This window comes from Oncorhynchus mykiss, chromosome 7 (assembly GCF_057628025.1).
Source record: "Oncorhynchus mykiss isolate SJ-2025 chromosome 7, ASM5762802v1, whole genome shotgun sequence".
Classification (NCBI taxonomy): Eukaryota; Metazoa; Chordata; class Actinopteri; order Salmoniformes; family Salmonidae; genus Oncorhynchus; species Oncorhynchus mykiss.
Window position 1 is genome coordinate 2,798,623 of NC_143028.1, and position 22,684 is coordinate 2,821,306.

The following is a 22,684-nucleotide window of genomic DNA, read 5'->3' on the forward strand; positions in this document are numbered from 1 at the left end:
CATACACCCTTTATCCTGCTGATACTACACGTTCTCTCACCATACACCCTTTATCCTGCTGATACTACACACACGTTCTCTTAGTAAACACCCTTTATCCTGCTGATACTACACACACGTTCTCTTAGTAAACAACATTTATCCTGCTGATACTACACGTTCTCTTAATAAACACCCTTTATCCTGCTGATACTACACACACGTTCTCTTAGTAAACACCCTTTATCCTGCTGATACTACACGTTCTCTTAGTAAACAACCTTTATCCTGCTGATACTACACACACACGTTCTCTTAGTAAACAACCTTTATCCTGCTGATACTACACACACGTTCTCTTAGTAAACACCCTTTATCCTGCTGATACTACACGTTCTCTTAGTAAACACCCTTTATCCTGCTGATACTACACACACGTTCTCTTAGTAAACACCCTTTATCCTGCTGATACTACACACACACGTTCTCTTAGTAAACAACCTTTATCCTGCTGATACTACACACACGTTCTCTTAGTAAACAACCTTTATCCTGCTGATACTACACACACGTTCTCTTAGTAAACACCCTTTATCCTGCTGATACTACACGTTCTCTTAATAAACACCATTTATCCTGCTGATACTACACGTTCTCTTAGTAAACACCCTTTATCCTGCTGATACTACACGTTCTCTTAATAAACACCCTTTATCCTGCTGATACTACACACACGTTCTCTTAGTAAACAACCTTTATCCTGCTGATACTACACACACGTTCTCTTAGTAAACACCCTTTATCCTGCTGATACTACACGTTCTCTTAGTAAACACCCTTTATCCTGCTGATACTACACGTTCTCTTAGTAAACAACCTTTATCCTGCTGATACTACACGTTCTCTTAGTAAACACCCTTTATCCTGCTGATACTACACGTTCTCTTAGTAAACACCCTTTATCCTGCTGATACTACACGTTCTCTTAGTAAACACCCTTTATCCTGCTGATACTACACACACGTTCTCTTAGTAAACAACCTTTATCCTGCTGATACTACACACACGTTCTCTTAATAAACACCCTTTATCCTGCTGATACTACACACACGTTCTCTTAGTAAACACCCTTTATCCTGCTGATACTACACGTTCTCTTAGTAAACAACCTTTATCCTGCTGATACTACACGTTCTCTTAGTAAACACCCTTTATCCTGCTGATACTACACGTTCTCTTAGTAAACACCCTTTATCCTGCTGATACTACACACACGTTCTCTTAATAAACAACCTTTATCCTGCTGATACTACACACACGTTCTCTTAGTAAACACCCTTTATCCTGCTGATACTACACGTTCTCTTAGTAAACAACCTTTATCCTGCTGATACTACACGTTCTCTTAGTAAACACCCTTTATCCTGCTGATACTACACACACACGTTCTCTTAGTAAACACCCTTTATCCTGCTGATACTACACACACGTTCTCTTAATAAACAACCTTTATCCTGCTGATACTACACACACGTTCTCTTAGTAAACAACCTTTATCCTGCTGATACTACACACACACGTTCTCTTAGTAAACAACCTTTATCCTGCTGATACTACACGTTCTCTTAGTAAACAACCTTTATCCTGCTGATACTACACACACGTTCTCTTAGTAAACACCCTTTATCCTGCTGATACTACACACACGTTCTCTTAATAAACAACCTTTATCCTGCTGATACTACACACACGTTCTCTTAGTAAACAACCTTTATCCTGCTGATACTACACGTTCTCTTAATAAACCAACACAAGGGAATATGTTTGTGCCTTATATCTCATTATAAAATATAGTCCCGGACTGCATCTCATGTCTTGAAAGGCTTCCTTACCTCCCCACTTTATCTGGAGCGCAGCCAGTATTGGACTGAGTACTGAGACTCAGCCAGTATTGGACTGAGTACTGAGACTCAGCCAGTATTGGACTGAGTACTGAGACGCAGCCAGTATTGGACTGAGTACTGAGACTCAGCCAGTATTGGACTGAGTACTGAGATGCAGCCAGTATTGGACTGAGTACTGAGACTCAGCCAGTATTGGACTGAGTACTGAGATGCAGCCAGTATTGGACTGAGTACTGAGACTCAGCCAGTATTGGACTGAGTACTGAGATGCAGCCAGTATTGGACTGAGTACTGAGATGCAGCCAGTATTGGACTGAGTACTGAGACTCAGCCAGTATTGGACTGAGTACTGAGACTCAGCCAGTATTGGACTGAGTACTGAGATGCAGCCAGTATTGGACTGAGTACTGAGACTCAGCCAGTATTGGACTGAGTACTGAGACTCAGCCAGTATTGGACTGAGTACTGAGATGCAGCCAGTATTGGACTGAGTACTGAGATGCAGCCAGTATTGGACTGAGTACTGAGACTCAGCCAGTATTGGACTGAGTACTGAGACTCAGCCAGTATTGGACTGAGTACTGAGACTCAGCCAGTATTGGACTGAGTACTGAGACTCAGCCAGTATTGGACTGAGTACTGAGACTCAGCCAGTATTGGACTGAGTACTGAGACTCAGCCAGTATTGGACTGAGTACTGAGACTCAGCCAGTATTGGACTGAGTACTGAGACTCAGCCAGTATTGGACTGAGTACTGAGACTCAGCCAGTATTGGACTGAGTACTGAGACTCAGCCAGTATTGGACTGAGTACTGAGACTCAGCCAGTATTGGACTGAGTACTGAGACTCAGCCAGTATTGGACTGAGTACTGAGACTCAGCCAGTATTGGACTGAGTACTGAGACGCAGCCAGTATTGGACTGAGTACTGAGATGCAGCCAGTATTGGACTGAGTACTGAGACTCAGCCAGTATTGGACTGAGTACTGAGATGCAGCCAGTATTGGACTGAGTACTGAGACTCAGCCAGTATTGGACTGAGTACTGAGATGCAGCCAGTATTGGACTGAGTACTGAGACTCAGCCAGTATTGGACTGAGTACTGAGACACAGCCAGTATTGGACTGAGTACTGAGACTCAGCCAGTATTGGACTGAGTACTGAGACGCAGCCAGTATTGGACTGAGTACTGAGACTCAGCCAGTATTGGACTGAGTACTGAGACTCAGCCAGTATTGGACTGAGTACTGAGATGCAGCCAGTATTGGACTGAGTACTGAGATGCAGCCAGTATTGGACTGAGTACTGAGACTCAGCCAGTATTGGACTGAGTACTGAGACTCAGCCAGTATTGGACTGAGTACTGAGACGCAGCCAGTATTGGACTGAGTACTGAGACGCAGCCAGTATTGGACTGAGATGCAGCCAGTATTGGACTGAGTACTGAGACGCAGCCAGTATTGGACTGAGTACTGAGATGCAGCCAGTATTGGACTGAGTACTGAGACACAGCCAGTAATGGACTGAGTACTGAGATGCAGCCAGTATTGGACTGAGTACTGAGATGCAGCCAGTATTGGACTGAGTACTGAGACACAGACAGTATTGGACTGAGTACTGAGACGCAGCCATTATTGGACTGAGTACTGAGATGCAGCCAGTATTGGACTGAGTACTGAGATGCAGCCAGTATTGGACTGAGTACTGAGACGCAGCCAGTATTGGACTGAGTACTGAGATGCAGCCAGTATTGGACTGAGTACTGAGATGCAGCCAGTATTGGACTGAGTACTGAGATGCAGCCAGTATTGGACTGAGTACTGAGATGCAGCCAGTATTGGACTGAGTACTGAGATGCAGCCAGTATTGGACTGAGTACTGAGATGCAGCCAGTATTGGACTGAGTACTGAGACGCAGCCAGTATTGGACTGAGTACTGAGATGCAGCCAGTTTTGTACTGAGTACTGAGACGCAGCCCTGTAACTTCATGCCAGCTGGGGCTTGTTGCCGGGACAACAGTGGTTCTGTGTCCATGTGAAGGTCAAAAGGTGAAGTTGTTGTACACTCGTACCATAGACGTCGTCGCTGACCCACGGCCCGACCCCCTTACATCTTGTGGAAACATTCCTTAGCATTGGTCCACACTTGAATGCCCTATACAGACAGAGGAGAACATAAAACACAGAAATTGAATTAGGTCCTAACAACACTGGCCTTTGACTTTAACAAGCGGGTTGTGTTCAGTAGGGCACACCGTTGCAACGCGTTTTGAAACAAAAGTCTCACATTGGACATGTCCAGGTAGTCCCTCTCTCTTTCAGTCGGTGTTCTTCAGTTTTGTGCCTAATGAACACAACCCTGAGAGTGGTATTTATAGCAACACGAAAATTACAGTTTCTTATTGGACAAGTCCAGGTAGTCCCTCTGTCTTTGAGTCAGTTTTTGTCTGTTTGGTGCCCAATGAAAATAACCCTCATAGATACTAGGAGCATTTCCAGACTTCCACCTGAGTGTGACACACCTTCTTACACATGCTGATCTGCATGACGGCGTAGCCAATCAGAGCCTCCCTCAGATCCCTGTCCTTCTGCTCCTTGAAGCGCTGCATGTCCACCCACGCACCCTTCACGTACTCCCTGCACACACACACACACACAGATTATATTACATACTTTATCAATGAGTTGTTTTCAGCATGTGGTCTATCTATCTATCTAGGTATTACTGCATGGTTTAACATGAGGGACTCACTCGCACTCCACTGTTTTCTCTGTGACCGTCTCCTCTCCCTGGACGATCTGCTCCTCTAGTAGGCTGAGTTTAGCCTCCCTCTGCTCTGGTGTCTCCTGACCAAACAGCTTGTTGGTCATTCCTTTGAAGGAGAATGTCCGTACCATCTGAGGATGGACAGACAGACAGAGAATGGAGGGGCATTACTAGCCTGGTGGTCTAGTCAGTTCAAGAAGTACACTAAAATGACAGATTCTCTCCTGTGCTTTTCGATGAGGAAAATGTGGAATTGGAATTTGATTTACTTTCTGAATTGAAATGGAATTGACCCCAGGCCTGCTGGTGGTCCAGTCTGTTGATGCTTCGGCCTCTCTGTGTTTTTTGTCATGACAAACATGCATGGCATGCAATAGAAGAGTTGGCTACAGTAGAGCCTGGGACTAGAGTAGAGTCTGGGACTACAGTAGAGCCTGGGACTACAGTAGAGCCTGGGACTACAGTAGAGTCTGGGACTACAGTAGAGCCTGGGACTACAGTAGTACCTGGGACTACAGTAGAGTCTGGGACTACAGTAGAGCCTGGGACTAGAGTAGATTCTGGGACTACAGTAGAGTCTGGGACTACAGTAGAGTCTGGGACTACAGTAGAGTCTGGGACTAGAGTAGAGTCTGGGACTACAGTAGAGCCTGGGACTACAGTAGAGTCTGGGACTACAGTAGAGTCTGGGACTACAGTAGATTCTGGGACTACAGTAGAGCCTGAGACTACAGTAGTACCTGGGACATGTCCTTATATAGGGGGGTGTGAAGAAGACATGAAGTCAAAGATGGGACCAGGCTAGGGCTTTACATGTCCTTATATAGGAGGGTTTGAAAAATACATGTAGTCAAAGATTCTGAGAGGACTTGACAAACTAAGACCTCTTGGGCCTTGCCAACGCTCTTGAGACCTATACTGTATCAATATTGGAAAGACAAGAGCTTGCCTCTTACAAGAGATCACCATCTCAGTTGGAGTCCCCTAGTTTTCCTATACCAGGATACAAACAGTAGATAAAATAGACCTACGCCTAAACCTATGGCTTTCTTCATTGCCCCTGAGGGTATCGATAAAGTTGTATTGAATTGAATACCCCAGTGGCCAGCTCCTCCCGTTGCTGCTTCTTGGAGATGAGGTCTGAGGAGGCCGTCTCCAGCTCATACTGGGTCAGCTCGTGTTTCCTACACACAGCCCTGTAGGAAACAGACAGCAGTAGCTTTACAGGAGGCCCATTCAATGTCACAACACCATACAGCATTACTTCCTGGGACACAAGTTGTACCAGGCCCGTTTAGAGGAGATATTTTTACACTGTCAGAACCTTCTACTTGGTGCATCACCCTCTTTACCTGACTAAGGGGACAGGGTTCTGGAATCCCTTTACAAGATATGATTCATTGGTTGGTTGATTCATTGATTGATTAGCCATAATGTGCAATAGGACCAACCTTAAGGCTTCAGCATAGAAAAGGTATTCCTTCAGTTGGTCTGCGTAGTGCTCCTCTTCCTCCAACATATCATCTACTGAGGCAGCATAGCTGTGGACAAAATCACAGATTGCTTGATTGATTTATTACCCAGTTAAACAAATATATACTTATTTTCATTGTAGTTCCTAAATTGTTTGACGTGTGCACTCTGCATTAGAATACCAGGCTGATTTTATTTGCCAGTTAAAAATATATATAATTATTTCCATTGTGTTCCCTAATTTCCATTGTGGTTCCTAAATTGCAGGTTGTGTAAAATCTACATTAGAATAGCAGGCTCAGCACAGGTTAGATACAAAGGTTGTTGGCGGATGGAGGGTACTCACGCATCCATATGGTGTCCAGCACTCTGTAGACCGTCTCCCATCTCCTTCTCTAACGCACTCCACTCACTGCCACACAAACAGTCAGATCAGTCAGATCAGTCAGACCGTCTCCCATCTCCTTCTCTAAGGCACTGCCACACAAACAGTCAGATCAGTCAGACCAGTCAGACCGTCTCCCATCTCCTTCTCTAACGCACTCCACTCACTGCCACACAAACAGTCAGATCAGTCAGACCGTCTCCCATCTCCTTCTCTAACGCACTCCACTCACTACCACACAAACAGTCAGATCAGTCAGATCAGTTAGACCGTCTCCCATCTCCTTCTCTAACGCACTCCACTCACTGCCACACAAACAGTCAGATCAGTCAGATCAGTTAGACCGTCTCCCATCTCCTTCTCCAAGGTACTCCACTCACTGCCACACAAACAGTCAGATCAGTCAGACCGTCTCCCATCTCCTTCTCTAACGCACTCCACTCACTGCCACACAAACAGTCAGATCAGTTACACCGTCTCCCATCTCCTTCTCTAACGCACTCCACTCACTGCCACACAAACAGTCAGATCAGTCAGATCAGTCAGACCGTCTCCCATCTCCTTCTCTAAGGCACTACCACACAAACAGTCAGATCAGTTAGACCGTCTCCCATCTCCTTCTCTAAGGCACTACCACACAAACAGTCAGATCAGTCAGACCGTCTCCCATCTCCTATTCTAAGGCACTACCACACAAACAGTCAGATCAGTTAGACCGTCTCCCATCTCCTTCTCTAAGGCACTACCACACAAACAGTCAGATCAGTCAGACCGTCTCCCATCTCCTTCTCTAAGGCACTACCACACAAACAGTCAGATCAGTCAGACCGTCTCCCATCTCCTTCTCTAAGGCACTGCCACACAAACAGTCAGATCAGTTAGACCGTCTCCCATCTCCTTCTCTAAGGCACTACCACACAAACAGTCAGATCAGTCAGACCGTCTCCCATCTCCTTCTCTAAGGCACTGCCACACAAACAGTCAGATCAGTCAGATCAGTTAGACCGTCTCCCATCTCCTTCTCTAAGGCACTGCCACACAAACAGTCAGATCAGTTAGACCGTCTCCCATCTCCTTCTCCAAGGCACTCCACTCACTGCCACACAAACAGTCAGATCAGTCAGACCGTCTCCCATCTCCTTCTCTAAGGCACTGCCACACAAACAGTCAGATCAGTTAGACCGTCTCCCATCTCCTTCTCTAAGGCACTGCCACACAAACAGTCAGATCAGTCAGATCAGTCAGATCAGTTAGACCGTCTCCCATCTCCTTCTCTAAGGCACTGCCACACAAACAGTCAGATCAGTCAGATCAGTCAGATCAGTTAGACCGTCTCCCATCTCCTTCTCTAAGGCACTGCCACACAAACAGTCAGATCAGTCAGATCAGTCAGATCAGTTAGACCGTCTCCCATCTCCTTCTCTAAGGCACTGCCACACAAACAGTCAGATCAGTCAGATCAGTCAGATCAGTTAGACCGTCTCCCATCTCCTTCTCTAAGGCACTGCCACACAAACAGTCAGATCAGTCAGACCGTCTCCCATCTCCTTCTCTAAGGCACTGCCACACAAACAGTCAGATCAGTTAGACCGTCTCCCATCTCCTTCTCTAAGGCACTACCACACAAACAGTCAGATCAGTCAGATAGTCCCACAACAATATCATATCAGTCTTTCTTCAATATTTAAATACAACATGTTTTATTGTTAGGGTGAAGTGACTTGCTCAAGGGCACATTGACAGATTTTTCACCTACACGACTCAGTTGCTGGCCCAACACTCTTAACCGCTAGGCTACCTGCTGACTAGTGCTCTTACCTGAATACTCTTCCGTAGTTCCCATGGACTTTGTATACGCCGTAGAGCCTGTCTGCTACTCTCTGGAGAATGAAACGTGAGTTGTTAAATGTGTAACAAGAGGTGAGCGCTAAATAAAAGAAGATGTTGTTCCAAAGATATAACTTTAGACTAATGAGAGGAGCAGAGTGACTGTGGATCTAAAGCATCTGATGAGTGGTATATGACTTACTGCTCTGACTCTGAGCAGCTGGGAGGTGAGAGACTGAAGCTCATCGCTGTAGTGTTTCATCTCTGTGAACCGCCTAGATAGAAGAAGACAAATGGCAACCTTAAAATACCTTTACACGACTTCACCATTACACGACTTCACCATTACACGACTTCACCATTACACGACTTCACCATTACACGACTTCCAATGTACACGACTTCCAATGTACACGACTTCACCATTACACGACTTCCAATGTACACGACTTCACCATTACACGACTTCCAATGTACACGACTTCACCATTACACGACTTCCAATGTACACGACTTCACCATTACACGACTTCCAATGTACACGACTTCACCATTACACAACTTCCAATGTACACGACTTCACCATTACACGACTTCCAATGTACACGACTTCACCATTACACGACTTCCAATGTACACGACTTCACCATTACACAACTTCCAATGTACAAGACTTCACCATTACACGACTTCCAATGTACACGACTTCACCATTACACGACTTCCAATGTACACGACTTCACCATTACACGACTTCCAATGTACACGACTTCACCATTACACGACTTCCAATGTACACGACTTCACCATTACACGACTTCCAATGTACACGACTTCAAATGTACACGACTTCCAATGTACACGACTTCACCATTACACGACTTCCAATGTACACGACTTCACCATTACACGACTTCCAATGTACACGACTTCACCATTACACGACTTCCAATGTACACGACTTCACCATTACACAACTTCCAATGTACACGACTTCACCATTACACGACTTCCAATGTACACGACTTCCAATATACACAACTTCCAATGTACACGACTTCACCATTACACGACTTCCAATGTACACGACTTCACCATTACACGACTTCCAATGTACACGACTTCACCATTACACAACTTCCAATGTACACGACTTCACCATTACACAACTTCAAATATACACGACTTCAAATGTATACGACTTCAAATGTACACGACTTCACCATTACACAACTTCCAATGTACACGACTTCACCATTACACAACTTCAAATATACACGACTTCAAATGTACACGACTTCAAATGTACACGACTTCCAATGTACACAACTTCCAATGTACACGACTTCACCATTACACAACTTCAAATATACACAACTTCAAATGTACACGACTTCCAATGTACACGACTTCCAATGTACACGACTTCAAATGTACACGACTTCCACTTTAATCGACTTCCACTTTACTCGACTTCCATAAATGTAACTTTATACAACTTAACATAATTTCTACACAAATTCAACTTTACTCGACTTCAACTTAACACAGCTTCAAATTAACACGACTAACTTTACACCACGTTAACTTAACTCCACTTTAAGTCAAATGTATGTAATACATGTATAATGCCACTAGGTGTCTGACAACTCCTGGTTGTAAATGGGAAGGATTCATTTACTTGTCAGGGTTCTTCACCCTGAAAGTTGCGCTCAGAGCTTTAATCCTGGAGTCTGCCTAGAAAAAACAAACACAATTGAATTAGAATGCGATTATAAACCAAACACAACCAAGGTGTACCACTGGATGTACCACTGGGTGGATCCAAATAGATTCAATATGGTTTTTATTTGATTTCATTAGGAACCCTGTTAGCGGTTGCACATCCAGCAGCTACTCTTCCTGGGGTCCACACAGAACATGATGTCATACAGAACATCAATAGACGGGAACAGCTCAAGGACACAACCCCTTTAATAAGTGGTAGTAACTGAGTAAAGATCATATAGGGGTAAAAGATAGACATTCATGAAGTTAAAAATTCCTCTGAGGTACCTTGGCTTGGAACCCTGTCTCATACACCACCTCCTTCCACCTGTGTTCCTGGGAGAGGAGGAGAGTCAATTAAACTTTTTTCAAAAGTAGAGGACAAATAAATAAATACAAATGTATGTTGAATCTCTCCAAAACATTCCAATACAACGTCAACGTGATGGAGTGAGCTGATAGGCTATCGTACCTCAGTCAGGAAGTGGTATAGGATTTTGTCATTGGACAGAACCGAATGGGAGGCCACGCGAAGTAGAAAGTTCTCCAGACCAACCCTGCGCCTCTCTACAAAGTCTGGGTCCATGTTGTCTGCAGACAGCTTGTGCCAAACAAACTCTGCCTGTAGAAATCAGACGAGGGTTATTACACAAAGATATATATATATATATATAATATAATATTATAATATAATATATCTTTGTGTAATAATATATATATATATATTATAATGTGTTCTATTCAATTAAATTCTGTGGGTATTAAGGCCCAAACACTGCAGTGTGGTGCATGGGACTACTAGGTATAGATGTGGCCATCAGGTTTGAATTTAGCTTACCCTCTTCTCTGGCAAAGGCGGCACCACGATAAATGGATAGGTGACTAACAAATAGTTCCGGAGGATCTCAAATTCACTGTATCTCCTCCAGAGAGAGTCTGGGGCTGGGTTATGGCCTTCTGTTATTGCATCTATGGGTCTGAAAGAAGAAACACCAACATCTAGGTCAGATCAGATTAACCAGAAGGATCTGAATCCCTCTTATTTTACACTTTCAGAAAAATCCAGGTTCAAGAACATCATTGTACCGAGAACATGTTTTCATTTGGGAGCAAGGTTATTTTTTGCATATGCTTCATTTTCAAACGGGGTCCCACTCTCTCACCGAGTTTCTATGAGGTACACTGTGAATATCTCTTGCATGTTCACTGTATTTTTCCCAGTTCTTTTCTCTGCCTCGGCCACACTGATCTCCATTCTCCGCAGCAGAGTGGATCCTTCCTCCACCATCTGTACAAACAGAGTGCATGGGAGAAATAGACAGTGGTTAGTGAACAGAGTTAGAGCAGTTTCCCAAACTCGGTCCTGGGGCCCCACATGGGTGCACGTTTTGGTTTTTGCCCTAGCTCTAACAGCTGATTCAAATAATCAAATATTGATGATGAATTGGTTGGACCGAGTTTGGGAAACTCTGCCCTAGAGGACTGAATATGAATAGAACAGAATATCAATAGATTTAGATTGTTCCTATCCTTTGCCAATCATTGGACCCATTTGGAAATATTCTAGTAATAAACACATACGCGTCTATAGACGTCCATGTGTCATAATACCGTGACGTCATTCTCTGAATGCTGCGAGTGGACCAATAACGTGCCGAACAGCTACTGGCCACGTAACACAGATCAGATATGGTTTTTATTTTGGATAGATAGGTCTTTCAGTCTTCAAAACACTCATATCGTGTGCAATATTGTTACAAACAAGGTTATATTGTAGCCAACAGCAGCGCGTAGTTACAATGTATCGCGTGGCAATGCCTGATGTCCCGACTGCTACATCTGTTCTATTTCTGGATGCATCCATCCAGTCCTTTGCCGTGGACATAGGACAATAGTTCGTTCGCAAAGATACAATTTACAAACACAGACAAAACATATCAATTATTGCGTTACTACCGTGTTATTCTTGTTATTCTCCAACTCTGTGTTGGTAAATTCATCTCCTCCAATCGGCGCTGACTCTTTATTTCCAGCATCCGCCATCCTTCTTTCCAGCTGTGTTATGCAAACAAGATAAAGCGATTCATGGGATTTTAAATCTTTCAAAATAAGAGTCCTGCCCTGTAAACTGTAGAAGATCAGAATTACCTTTAATCGCATAATACATTTTGTATATAAAGGAATTTGACTTGGTGAAATGGTGCTGCCACAATAAACATAATTTCCAGGCAGAAGACAAACCTGATATACAGACAATATACTGTATGTAGAAGCAGAGCTGATAAACAGGATACAGACAACATACTGTATGTAGAAGCAGAGCTGATAAACAGGTTACAGACAACATACTGTATGTAGAAGCAGAGCTGATAAACAGGATACAGACAACATACTGTATGTAGAAGCAGAGCTGATAAACAGGATACAGACAACACACTGTATGTAGAAGCAGAGCTGATAAACAGGATACAGACAACATACTGTATGTAGAAGCAGAGCTTACAGAAATCCACATGCGGTATGTACACTATCTACACTGTAAGGTAGGAACTACAAACTTCACTATGAATACTAAGCTACGTTATAAAGTATGTATGTAGAGATATATAAATAAAAACTATTTTACAGGATGCTGAGCGGTGGGGGGAAATATGTACATGAAAAGAGGCAGGTGCATATGAGGATGTGCAGAGAGTACAAAGATGAATGTGCCATTCTAGGATGCATAGTCCATTAATGAGAAGATGATCGTGGACCAGGTGGCCGGTTGATAAGGTTCATCTGGAAGAGGAAGATACGCACACCTGTTTAGGGGAGGTGCTGGCTAGCGGAGTAGAACACCTGTTTAGGAGAGGTGCTGGCTAGCAGAGTAGAACACCTGTTTAGGAGAGGTGCTGGCTAGCAGAGTAGAACACCTGTTTAGGAGAGGTGCTGGCTAGCAGAGTAGAACACCTGTTTAGGAGAGGTGCTGGCTAGCAGAGTAGAACACCTGTTTAGGGGAGTTGCTGGCTAGCAGAGTAGAACACCTGTTTAGGAGAGGTGCTGGCTAGCGGAGTAGAACACCTGTTTAGGGGAGGTGCTGGCTAGCGGAGTAGAACACCTGTTTAGGGGAGGTGCTGGCTAGCGGAGTAGAACACCTGTTTTGGTGGAGGTGCTGGCTAGCGGAGTAGAACACCTGTTTAGGTGAGGTGCTGGCTAGCGGAGTAGAACACCTGTTTAGGTGAGGTGCTGGCTAGCGGAGTAGAACACCTGTTTAGGTGAGGTGCTGGCTAGCGGAGTAGAACACCTGTTTAGGGGAGGTGCTGGCTAGCGGAGTAGAACACCTGTTTAGGTGAGGTGCTGGCTAGCGGAGTAGAACACCTGTTTAGGGGAGGTGCTGGCTAGCAGAGTAGAACACCTGTTTTGGTGGAGGTGCTGGCTAGCAGAGTAGAACACCTGTTTAGGTGAGGTGCTGGCTAGCGGAGTAGAACACCTGTTTTGGTGGAGGTGCTGGCTAGCGGAGTAGAACACCTGTTTAGGGGAGGTGCTGGCTAGCGGAGTAGAACACCTGTTTTGGTGGAGGTGCTGGCTAGCGGAGTAGAACACCTGTTTAGGTGAGGTGCTGGCTAGCGGAGTAGAACACCTGTTTAGGGGAGGTGCTGGCTAGCGGAGTAGAACACCTGTTTCGGGGAGGATTTAGCTTAGCTAAATGGTATCGTCGTTTTGCATTCTGAATGGACATTCGGGTGCTTTTGTAAATTCCCTCTGGATATCTACTCCGATTTCAAATTCTCGTCTGAATTTAGAGCGATCAAAACCCGTTGAACATGGCCACTGTCAGTAAACGTCAGCAAAAAACAGCTAAAAAAATTGTTGCCAGCAGCACAGTTAGTCACCAATGTCTCGGATAACATGAAAACTGCCTAACCAGCTCTGATAGGGCGAGTGAAATGGTCAGTGGTCTCATTTGTGTCTGGAAGTAGATAGCTTGGGTGCTTGACTGCCACTGTAAAGTCAGAACGCTCAAATCAACTCTACTCCTCGGCCTGAGCATCCAGTGTTGCTCGGAATTTACAAACGGGAAATCTGACAACGCTCTGAATTTACGAGCGCACTCTGGCACTCCAGATTGAATTTAAGAACACACCCGAAGTCTTCAAATCTCTAACTAGTAATTTATTTAGCTAACTAGCTAGCAAGAGGTTGCATAGCAACAGCATCAACTTCCTGTAGACAGGAGAAGAGCAAGTACACTCAACTGAAAGGATACCGTTCGTTACAGTATACTAAAAGGAGCTAATACTATGTAGTATACAATATGTTAGTATGGCTATTCGAACAGAGTTCAATTTTTCAAAACGCTGGTACTGCCATTGAAATTTCAATCACCTGGCACATGTAAATACTTGCAAGGTTTTGGTTAGTAAACATGCATCATACATTTGTTTTGTGCGCGCGTGCCTTAAAACCTCTTGTGGCTAGGGGGCAGAATTTTCATTTTTGGATAAATAGCCTGCCCAATTTCAACTTCCTGCTACTCATGCCAATAATATAATATATGCATATTATTCATAGATTTGGATAGAAAACACTCTGAAGTTTCTAAAACTGTTTGAATCATGTCTGTGACTAACGTTTCAGATTCCCCCCCCCCCCCCCCCCCCCCTCTCTGTTACCTGACTTGTTATTGCCAAGGAATATTTCCTAGGAGCCTGTTTTCAGTTCCTACCGTGTACCGCGATGTCACCAGTCTTTGGAATTTGGTTGAGGTTATTCCTTTGTGCAATGAAGAAGTAGGCCAACTAGGAACTGGGTACACTTTTGTGAGTTACGCAAGATGTAAAAAGTGGCGCTGGTTTGTTTTCATTCCTGTATTGAACACAGATAGACCCGTCTACAATTTGATTGATTATTAACGTTTAAAAATACCTAAAGTTGTATTACAAAAGTAGTTTGAAATATTTTGTCAAAGTTTATAGGCAACTTTTGAAATATTTTGTAGTGGTTGCGTTTTTTGTAAGCTGTTTTTTTTCTGGATCAAACGCACTTTATATGGACGGAATTAATCGAACAAAAGGACCAATTGTGATGTTTATGGGACATATTGGAGTGCCAACAAAAGAAGCTCATCAAAGGTAATGCATGTTTTATATTTTATTTCAGCATTTTGTGTAGCGCCTGCAGGGTTGAAATATGCTAACTCCTTTGTTTACTGCTGGTGCAGATGGTGCAGGCTATCAGATAATAGCTTCTTATGCTTTCGTCGAAAATAATTTTAAAATCTGACATGTTGGCTGGATTCACAACGAGTGTAGCTTTAATTGAGTATCTTACATGTGTGATTTAATGAAAGTTTGAATTTTATAGTATTTTATTTGAATCTGGCGCTCTGCAATTGGCCAGTTGAGACATTTGCGTCCCGCCTCTCCTTAAGTGATGAGCAAACAAATCGTGATAGCCACACACGGTTTGAAGTCGGTGTAATAATACTGTAGCGACCCGCACAGACAGCGGTGTTATGTGGTAGGCTATTAGTGGGTTGTGTTGTACTTACCAGTGTTCGTGGGGTCCGACATGCCAATCAACCTGCCATCTGACAATCACGGGGATGCCTGGAATGTTCTGATGCTGGGCATCCTGGTGGTTGGCGGAGGGGTGTGGAGGGGGGTTGGGCAGGGGAATGGAGCATTGGAAGTTAAGACCAGGTTTATCCATTGTTCTCTCTCTTACGTCTGGGCTTCAAAAGAGAAGGTCACCTTTGGCTTGTGGGGTATCTTTCATTTATTTGGCGTGGGCTACGGCCAAACAGTAGCCTGTGGAAAGTTGGGTTAATAAACCGTCAATTCGTAAACTCTATCCTCTGTCTGGACAATTGTTCCTTTATGATTTAGTCAGGTCATTACAATACTTTCCTGTGGATATTTGGGCTCAAACTTACACAGGCAGAAGAACGAAATCGGCAGACATGTAGAGTCAATTCAAATTAAGTTTATTCAACATTCTGACTGTTTAGAATTTTTGAATATAAATGTTAGAGACGAGAGTTGTGGCTTGTCTAGTCCATACTCTGATTCGTAGAGACTAGCTCCCACTGGGCCACTGTTCATGACAAGTCGGAAACTCTGAACCTCCGAGTTCATTTTAACTGAAGTTATTTGCGGCAAGTTTGTCACACACAAAAGAGAAGATGAAAGGCAGAAAAAATGTATTGCGGTGTTTTGTAAACACATTTCTAAAATGTTAGTAATTTTGTTTCTCTATGGTAAATATACAAGATGGCCATGCAACGTCTTTGCAAGAAATACCTTGCTCTTTATTTGCAAGCTACTATACTTTTTTGTGTGGCTGCTAGCCAAATAGTGATGCACATCTGTTGTCATCTGACGAATACGAAGCTACTTTCTGCCAAATGTTTTGCATTTATTTATTTTGTCAGATGAAAAAGCGTAGTTGCACACCTCTTATCAGTCCATTGAAACAACAACAACAAAACACTTGACTTCCAATATAAATACCAGGTGAAATGGTTTAAAACGCAGAATGATTATTATTGTTATTTTTTTTATCTGCGTTTTGAAAATGCAGATTTCTGAAAGCTGACGCGACCCTGGAGCTTCCTATTCACCTCATGACACCTGGCAACAAGGGCACATCAAATGTGTTTATTGATTTTCTACTTAACGGCCTATTTACAAACAAGCTAAACAGTTAAATATGAATACAATTAGTCAACTATTAAATAACATCCACATAATTTGAAAGAAAAATTCATTCTATGCTGAGGAAAATTATTTTAAAAGTACATAAAAAAAAAATAACAATGCCATTCCATGCATTGATCTTTGATTGAAAAGACATACGGATAAATGTCAATTAGATACAGTTCAATATGCTAACTAGCTAACAGTCTTTCAAATTCTGTGCATGTTATGTAATAGTCTTGGAAAATATAATCAATACTGCAGTTTCTATATAGCAATAGAAGTGAACAAGGGATTCTCGTCAATATTAATCAATTTAATTGTGAATAGAATAAACAAAATGTGAATAGCTCTGAAGACTGGCGCTTGCTGTACTGCCCTTGCATTTTTTAAATGGACATTTAGTGCTGTTTAGACAAGTAATGAGCTATTCGTCCTCCATTATAATCAGTCCAGTCAGATTGCTGCTACTGACAATACTGAATGACCATGATCGACACTTCAGAAACTGTTGGGATCAACCAACAGCATATAAGTGGGACATCCTGAAGATGGGCTACCCTATCCTAGACATTACATTATCTTATGTCAGAGGAAGTGTATCAGCACCTATCTCATCTGCAACTAAAATCTAATGTATCCTTTCTCCTTCCCTTCAGATTTCCAGCAGTTCACTGTCTCTGAAGAGGAGTTGTCCCCTGTACAGCAACACTGTAAGGAGGATTGGAGCCCCAGTCTGGGGCAAAATGACGAACCCCATACAGATTAAAGAGGAACAGGAAGAACAGAGGATCATCCAGGTTAATGAAGACTCGGTATTCACTCCTGCCTGGGTGAAAATTGACTATGATCAGTACCCAACTCAGTCTTCACAAATCCGAAGCGAAGAATACAGAGACAAAACGGGTTCAACTGAACAGATCAAAACAGAACCTAAGGAAGAGGATTCCTCGGAGCCAACCAGTGAATCTCAGCCCCTGCACAAATCAAAGAGGACACTGACAGAAAAAGACACTATAAGCTCCAAGGTTAGAAAAATCCATGCATCTGAAATCCCCAGTGCATAGGAGGAGTTACACAGAAAAGAGAGAGAACGCTTGGAGCTCTGGATTCTCATATGAGGATCCACACAGGGTTGAATCTGCATCATTGTCAGGTTTGTGGCAAAGGTTTTGCTAATGGTAGAAGTCTGAATGACCATATGAGGACCCACAAAGGGGTGATATTGCATTGCTGTTGGGACTGTGGCAAAGGTTTTGTTTATGTTAAAGGTCTGAGTTGTCATCGGATGATTCACACAAAGGAGAAACTCAAAGGCTGTCATATCAGAGTGAACACCTGAAATCGCATGGAAGGTTTCACACAGGCAAGAATATGCATTATTATACTGATCCACACAGGGGAGAAATCATATCACGAACAGGATTTACTGTAATGTGGCAAATGGTTTCCCCATGTTGAGTATCTGAATTATCACATGGGGATTCACACAGGGGAGAAATCATTTTGCTGTAATGATTGTCGAAAATGTTTAATTTTGGCATTGGTCTGAAAACGCATATGAAGATTCACACAGGGAAGAAATCATAATGCTGCCAGGTCTGTTTTGCTCAGGATAATTCACTGAGGTATCACATTGGGAATTTTCATTTGGATGGGTAAACTGAATTTGAAATTAGATGGAGGGGCAAAATGTCAAACTTCCATGGTTCTTTCGGTGAATACAATATGACTTTGGGTTTGTAAATATACTTGCAGGACAACCAATACTAATTATTGTAGTTCAACTCATTTACTTTGTTTGATCCATTAGATTGCAGTTCAGTTCAGCCCAGTTGACACTAGTAGCCTTTCTCTTCAGGAACCAACTAGAATGTCCCCTAATTTCACCTTGATACATTTATGTACACATCAGTGGAGGCTGGTAGGAGGAACAATAGGAGGCCTGGCTCATTGTAATGGCTGGAATGAAATGAATTAAAACCAAAATCTAGCTTCAGAGCTTTGTCAACACTGATGGCTGGGTAGTAGATGATAAAGGCCAGACACATCTCCTCAGTGGTGGCCAGCCCCAACTGCGTGATTCCTTTGCGAGTGGCTGTGTTATAGGTGCACTCCACCACAATCTCATCACCCTGCAGAGAGGAGGAGATACTGCTTTTAGAAATATCTAATGACTAATAACACCACAGTTGACCTGATCAAGAAGCCCATGAAATACAGGAAGTACATGGATGCTTACTGGTTTGATGGTCTTAATGGTCTCCAGGTTGATGAAACCCCTGCATCACAAAGTTCTAGTTCTCATCCACAGACAGGAAGTCAATGTGCGTTCCATTCCTGCAGAATGTAGACTCAAGGACACATCAGTGGGGAGAGTGAAGAACCATCAACAATGATCATCAAAGCATATCGCTGCTTATCCTTACAATGACACTTTACACCAACAGGGAGTCATTGGTAGAACTCATCATAATCCTGTCCTCCAATAGGGATGCCAGCGTTTTCTGGAAGTTCGAAAGCCTAGTATGAAGAAGACAATGTAGAGATAGCTCAGACTAACATTTGTGTCGGTGTGTGTTCATGCATGTGTGTATGTATTAATGTCTCCAGAAGTGGGCAGTCTCAACCCTCCTGTGTTCCAGACATGCACCAATTTGAAGCAGTCTGCCCCTGGTCCTCCGTGTAGCATTGCTGCTTGTTGATCTGGATCACAGATAAGGGGCAGCTGTAGAGAAGCATGTAGTGGACCCCCATGTAGTGGACCTCCTCCTATGCCAGTCTTTATGACCAATGTAGACCCACGTGAATAATTTTCTGCTGCACAACTTTTCCTGACGCAGCCAGGAAATGGAAGTGGATCACATGCAACTTCATATGCAGCTTGTGCACGATAACAAGTAATGGTGGTTGTCTACAACATCACAGATGTCCGGATTGGTGACTTGTCAAACATCACTAATAGCGCTGAAGCCAGAAGAATGATATACTTGTTGAGCCGAACTACAGTGCCTTCAGAAACTATTCACACCCCTGAACTTTTTCAACATTTTGTTACAGCCTGATTTTTTGTAACTGGCCTACACACAATACCCCATAATGTTTAAGTGGAATTATGTTTTTAGAAAGGGACAAATGTAATTAATAATGACGAGCTGAATTGTCTTGAGTCATGTATTCAATCCCTTTGTTATTGTTCAGGGATTTCACCATGAGGCCAATGGTGACTTTAAAACAGTTGGAGTTGAATGTTTTTGTTCTTTTATCCCTGTTCCTGCAGGAGGCCTTTTGGTAGACTGTCATTGTAAATAAGAATTTGTTCGTAACGGACTTGCATCGTTAAAGGTTAAATTAAATGGCTGTGATGGATCACCATTGTAGTTAATCCACAATACTGACAGTGAAAAGGAAGCCTGTACAGGAATATACCAAAACATGCATCCTGTTTGCAACAAGGCACTAAAGTAATACTGCAAAATATTCAGGACGAAGTTATGTTCGGGGTAAATCCAACACATTACTGAGTACCACGCTCCATATTTTCAAGCATAGTGGTGGCTGCATCATGTTATGGGTATGCTTGTAATTGTTAAGGACTGGGGAGTTTTTCAGGATAAAGAATGTAGCTAAGCACAGGCAAAATCCTAGATGACAAGGTGGTTGTCTGCTTTCCACCAGACACTGGGAGATGAATTCACCTTACAGCAGGACAATATCCTAAAACACAAGGACAAATCTACATTGGAGTTGCTTACTAAGAAGCCAGTGATTGTTCCTGAGTGGCAGTTTTGACTTAAATCTATGGAAAGACCTGAATATTTGTCAAGCAATAATCAACAACTAATTTAACAGAAGTTTGAAAAGAATAATAGGTTAATGTTGCACAATCCAGGTGTGGAATCTTAGACTTACCCAGAAAGACTCAGCTGTAATTGATGCCAAAGGTGACTCCTATGTGTTGACTTGTGGGGGTTGAATACTTATCTAATCAAGAGATGCATATGATTTGTCAGGTGTATGGTGTCGCTCGTTGACAAAAAATGACAAATCTTTTTGAATCCATTCTGCGTAAAGTTAAGGGGTGCGACTACTTTCTGAAGGCACTCTAGAGCCATCACTTGTGTCCATGGTTGTCACACTCACTGCTTGGTTCAGGGACCTCATATCATCTGCTACAAGGCTCTTTGCAGCGAGAATGTGCACCACTGCAACGTGACCACATGTTGGTGTAAAGTGTGCTTGATTTGACCCTCTGCAGGAATGGAACGCAGATTGACTTCCTGGCTGTGGATGAGAACTTTGTGATGCAGGGGTTCATCAACCTGGAGACCATTAAGACCATCAAACCAGTAAGCATCCATGTACTTCCTGTATTTCATGGGCTTCTTGATCAGGTCAACTGTGGTGTTATTAGTCATTAGATTCTAAAAGCAGCATCTCCTCTCTGCAGGGTGATGAGATTGTGGTGGAGTGCACCTATAACACAGCCACTCGCAAAGGAATCACACAGTTGGGGCTGGCCACCACTGAGGAGATGTGTCTGGCCTTTATCATCTACTACCCAGTCATCAGTGTTGACCACTGCTGGAGCCAGCCAAACATGCATGCATACACGGCCATGATGGAGAAGACCGACTACCAGTAAGAGCCTTCACACTGTCAGTTTCACCCACTAAATGCATGCTCTTCAACCGATCACTGCCCGCCCGTCCAGCATCACTGCTCTGGACGGCTCCGACGCATAATATGTGGATAACTACAAATACCAAGGTGTCTGGCTAGACTAAACTCTCCTTCCAGGCTCATATTAAGCATCTCAATCCAAAATTAAATCTAGAATTGGCTTCCTATTTCGCAACAAAGCTTCCTTCACTCATGCTGCTAAACATACCCTTGTAAACCTGTCCATCCTACCCATCCTCGACTTTGGCGACGTCATTTACAAAATAGCCTCAAACACTCTACTCAACAAATTGGATGCAGTCTATCAGTGCCATCTGTTTTGTCACCAAAGCACCATATACTACCCACCACTGCGACCTGTACGCCCTCGTTGGCTGGCCCTCACTTCATACTCATCGCCAAACCCACTGGCTCCAGGTCATCTACAAGTCTCTGCTAGGTAAAGCCCCGCCTTATCTCAGCTCACTGGTCACCATAGCAGCACCCACTCGTAGCACGCGCTCCAACAGGTATAATTCACTGGTCACCATCAAAGCCTATTCCTCCTTTGGTTGTCTTTCCTTCCAGTTGTCTGCTGACAATGACTCGAACAAACTGCAAAAATCACTGAAGCTGGAGACTCATATCTCCCTCACTAGCTTTAAGCACCAGCTGTCAGAGCAGCTCACAGATCACTGCACCCGTACATAGCCCATCTGTAAACAGCCAATTCAACTCCCTCATCCCCATACTGTATTTATCTTGCTCCTTTGCACCCCAGTATCTCTACTTGCACATTCATCTTCTGCACATCTACCATTCCAGTGTTTAATTGCTATATTGTAATTACTTCGCCACCATGGCCTATTTATTGCCTTAACTCCCTTATCTTACCTAATTTGCACTTTTTGTTTGATTTTTTCTACTGTATTATTGACTATGTTTTTGTTTATTCCATCTGTTGTATGTGTCGAACTGCTATGCTTTATCTTGGCCAGGTCGCAGTTGTAAATGAGAACTTGTTCTCAACTAGTCTACCAGGTGAAGAATAATAATAATAATCTGTTTATAGACTGGAACTGTCTGGTTGGTTCAGTGGATAGTCCAGACAATGTAAACATAATGTCTGTGCCCCACAGAGGTATTGTGGAGATGTTGAAGACTAAAGCTTGGGACCAGGCGTCCATTGCTGAGCATGAGGCCACAATGAAGAAGGTCCCTCAGATTGGGTTTATCAGC

The 22,684-nt window shown here is 43.3% G+C and overlaps 2 protein-coding genes across 3 annotated transcripts; one reads left to right on the plus strand and one right to left on the minus strand.

Annotated features, from left to right (window-relative positions):
* Nucleotides 1–3,835: 3,835 nt before the first annotated feature.
* On the minus strand, nt 3,836–12,167 carry LOC110527283 (sorting nexin-4). Of its 2 annotated transcripts, XM_090239712.1 has the most exons (14): nt 12,060–12,167; nt 11,267–11,391; nt 10,942–11,080; nt 10,576–10,725; nt 10,392–10,439; nt 10,018–10,073; nt 8,539–8,611; nt 8,328–8,389; nt 6,471–6,536; nt 6,103–6,192; nt 5,748–5,847; nt 4,637–4,782; nt 4,407–4,521; nt 3,836–4,039 (listed from the first exon to the last, which is right to left on the minus strand). In XM_090239712.1, exons 1-14 carry the CDS (start codon nt 12,144–12,146, stop codon nt 3,992–3,994), a joined length of 1,305 nt encoding a protein of 434 aa, XP_090095838.1. In that variant the 5' UTR covers nt 12,147–12,167; the 3' UTR covers nt 3,836–3,991. The 2 variants fall into 2 exon arrangements, with proteins under 2 accessions (XP_090095838.1, XP_090095839.1); XM_090239713.1 differs by lacking the exons at nt 3,836–4,039; nt 4,407–4,521; nt 4,637–4,782; ... (1 more) ...; nt 6,103–6,192; nt 6,471–6,536 and adding an exon at nt 6,916–7,018 and having other exon boundaries at nt 12,060–12,163.
* A 5,669-nt stretch (nt 12,168–17,836) lies between these two features.
* LOC149982205 (DBH-like monooxygenase protein 2 homolog) lies at nt 17,837–22,027 on the plus strand. The gene is made up of 3 exons (XM_090242190.1): nt 17,837–17,939; nt 21,042–21,132; nt 21,234–22,027. The coding sequence occupies exons 2-3, from the start codon at nt 21,088–21,090 to the stop codon at nt 21,426–21,428; spliced, it is 240 nt and encodes a 79-aa protein (XP_090098316.1). The 5' UTR covers nt 17,837–17,939; nt 21,042–21,087; the 3' UTR covers nt 21,429–22,027.
* Nucleotides 22,028–22,684: the final 657 nt, after the last annotated feature.